This window comes from Opisthorchis viverrini, assembly GCF_000715545.1.
Source record: "Opisthorchis viverrini unplaced genomic scaffold opera_v5_85, whole genome shotgun sequence".
NCBI classification, from domain to species: domain Eukaryota; kingdom Metazoa; phylum Platyhelminthes; class Trematoda; order Opisthorchiida; family Opisthorchiidae; genus Opisthorchis; species Opisthorchis viverrini.
This window is the reverse complement of record NW_008751740.1, coordinates 518,291-521,057: the sequence shown is the minus strand read 5'-3', so window position 1 is coordinate 521,057 and position 2,767 is coordinate 518,291. Positions and strand designations below refer to the sequence as shown.

The following is a 2,767-nucleotide window of genomic DNA, read 5'->3' as shown; positions in this document are numbered from 1 at the left end:
CGAAATGTCACAAGCGGAGCTGTGTTCGAACTCTATTCAAGCGGATAGAGGCACATTGCAACACAACAGAGGAGAAGAAAAAGGAAGAACGAAGACTCTTCGAGACATTCCGAAATAACGGCTACCCTAGGAATTTCATATGGAGGTGCTTATGAGACCAACACCAAACTGAGTCGTCAACCTAACCAGAACAGAGGAAGATTACGCTGCCGTATATCAGAAACGTGGCGATCACTGCACGACATCTGCGGCAACATGGAATTGCAGCCGCCTTTAAGCCTACAAACACATTGAGAAGAACCCTCTCGAAACCAAAGGGAAGTTTGGATGCTTTGAAAAAGACTAACGTGGTCTACAAACTTGAATGCAACGAGTGCGACAAACATTATGTTGGCCAAACGGGAAGAAAACGTGCTACGAGAATACACGAACACAAGCTTGCCAGCGGAAGACTTGACCCAATGTCACTCGTCTTAATCCACGAAGACGGAGAAGGACACACGTTCAATTGGGACAATGTTCAAATACTCGCTCACGCAAGAACAAAACGGGAGCGAGAATTTGCCGAGGCGTGGTACTCCACACAAAAATCGATCAATAAGCACATCGACATTGACTCTATCAGCCATTACGAGATAAAGAACCACACAGTTACGGGACTCGGAGCCAAGAAACCTAACGGCAACCAACGGACTAATTGGGTCAAAGGAAGACAATCACGAAAAACAGAAGGCCAATGAAGTGAACAAAACCCACACCACAAGACAAGAGAACTACCAGATACTGTTTAGAAGCTATATAATCACAGGCAGACGAGGAGGAATTCACCCACTCAACCCTGCACTGACGATGTCACCTCGATTGGTGATGAAACGTTTGCAATCCAACTGCCAAACTCGGCGAACAGACCAACAAACAAATTCACACCACGGTTGGACAAAACCTGAAATAATCTCTTCTCCGGCACTCATGCAAGACAGGCCTTCGATTCTAGACCCTACGTCTTGTGTATATTCGCTTAGGCTAACGATGTGTCAACCGGAAACGTGATAATTAGCCCACCCATTCGTCATCCTACCAGTCAATCCAATTCCCCTCATCTTAGCCTAGAAAAATACGGCTGAAGTAGACTGACTGCTTTTATGGAGTCTAACAAACCACACCCACTAGTGGTTGGACTATCCGGGATGATCTTTGACCCCAATGTAAAAAGCATATAGGTCGTGTCTGTTTTTCCAGCAGTAGGCATATGAGACATTTAAGGCTGGGGGTGGAGAAACGTTGAGGGACCCGAAGAAACGTGAACTCGTTTTTAGCAAGAAAACAGCTGCAACAAATGTGCAATTCCTACAAGCGCTAATCGGACACCGTTACCGAGGTCAATCACTCAAGTTCGGAACTGTCAACATGATTTTAATCAGTTCCCAGTGTCCTTTAGAGCAGACGAGACAACATTAATTTATGAGAAATACACTCATTTGCAAATCAATTTGGTTCTCACACGAGAGACCCAACTGAATCTCTCGTTTACGATGTTCTACAACTGAATGCGATGCACACAGGCCACCTCATGTTTCAGTTGGCACGATATTCGAGATAACGCAGTATTATGTCATAAAACAATAGTTTCCTTTATGAAAATATACTGCGATTACTCGAATATCGTGCCAAATGAATCATGAGGCGGCCTGTGTGTAGCACATTCAGTTGTAGAACATCATAAACGAGAGATTCAATTGAGTTTCTCGTGAAAACCAAATTGATTTGCAAATGAGTGTATTTCTCCAAAACAGTCCAATTTGGGTTCAAGTAGAACATAAGGTTGACAGAAACTCGGGGACTGCACCAACCTGATGAGCCCGAAGCAGAAGGGCGAAACCGAATGTGGGCTGTCGAAGAATTTTCAGCAACCTTGTGAGTAGTTTCCTTCATTAATTTATGAGGTTCATTTCAACGTGAGTGACGAGGAGGCTATCTCGATGACCCACAATGTCCGTTTGATTGAAGTCACTTCACACTGTCTCATGAAAAATGCTGGATAACACACAGAACATTTGAAGTAAACGACAAAGCAGTGTAGACGTATCGTTTTAAAAGAGATACCCTCTGAAAATTTTTTATAACTAATCCATACATACATGTAAATTTGCCAGAAGGCCGTCACTGCTTGTAAAAGAGTTCCCATTTTAAAATAAAACCCCCACAGTACCGAATGTGCTCTTCTTTTAGGGCCCATTTCTTCCGAGAATAATTTTGTCTCAATTCTTTGAAAAAATGAATGAATGAATGAATGAATGAATGAATGAATGAAAATGAATGAATGAATGAACGAATGAATGATTCGTCTTACTGTTTTGCAGATTCTGCCCGTCAGCGATCATCCATCTGGCATTTCTCTTCTTCACCGTTGTCTAATCACCAGCATCTAGTCTAGTCAGTTTAGTTTCACTAGTGAAAATTATCTACCTTCCATCCAATGAACTGTCACCAACAGTAAACAGACAATTCTGTCGACTGATGTGCTCTTCGTAGTAGCTGTGTCAGAATGTGGCGAACAAAGGCAGTCTTTGAGGTGAATGTCATTATGACTTTATTAAACAAACTGTTTGACATCCCTTGCGTGCGCGGGGGGGGGGCGATCGCAGTAGGTCTATTCAGTCCACTCATTACTCGAACATTATCCCTACCGAAGCCAAAAAGGACTGTCGTGATCGTTTTCTACTTGGATTGATTTTAGCTCCCTTTTAAACGCAGTAATACCCTAAAA

The 2,767-nt window shown here is 42.9% G+C and overlaps 1 protein-coding gene across 1 annotated transcript in view; it reads left to right on the top strand.

Annotated features, from left to right (window-relative positions):
- T265_04832 (hypothetical protein) overlaps positions 1 to 118 on the top strand; it is a gene marked incomplete at both ends in the record, with an annotated part of 20,481 nt that extends 20,363 nt beyond the window's left edge. The window contains one exon of the mRNA XM_009169678.1: positions 1 to 118. This exon is cut by the window's left edge and continues 538 nt beyond it. Within this exon, the coding sequence (XP_009167942.1) occupies positions 1 to 118 (118 nt within the window).
- Positions 119 to 2,767: the final 2,649 nt, after the last annotated feature.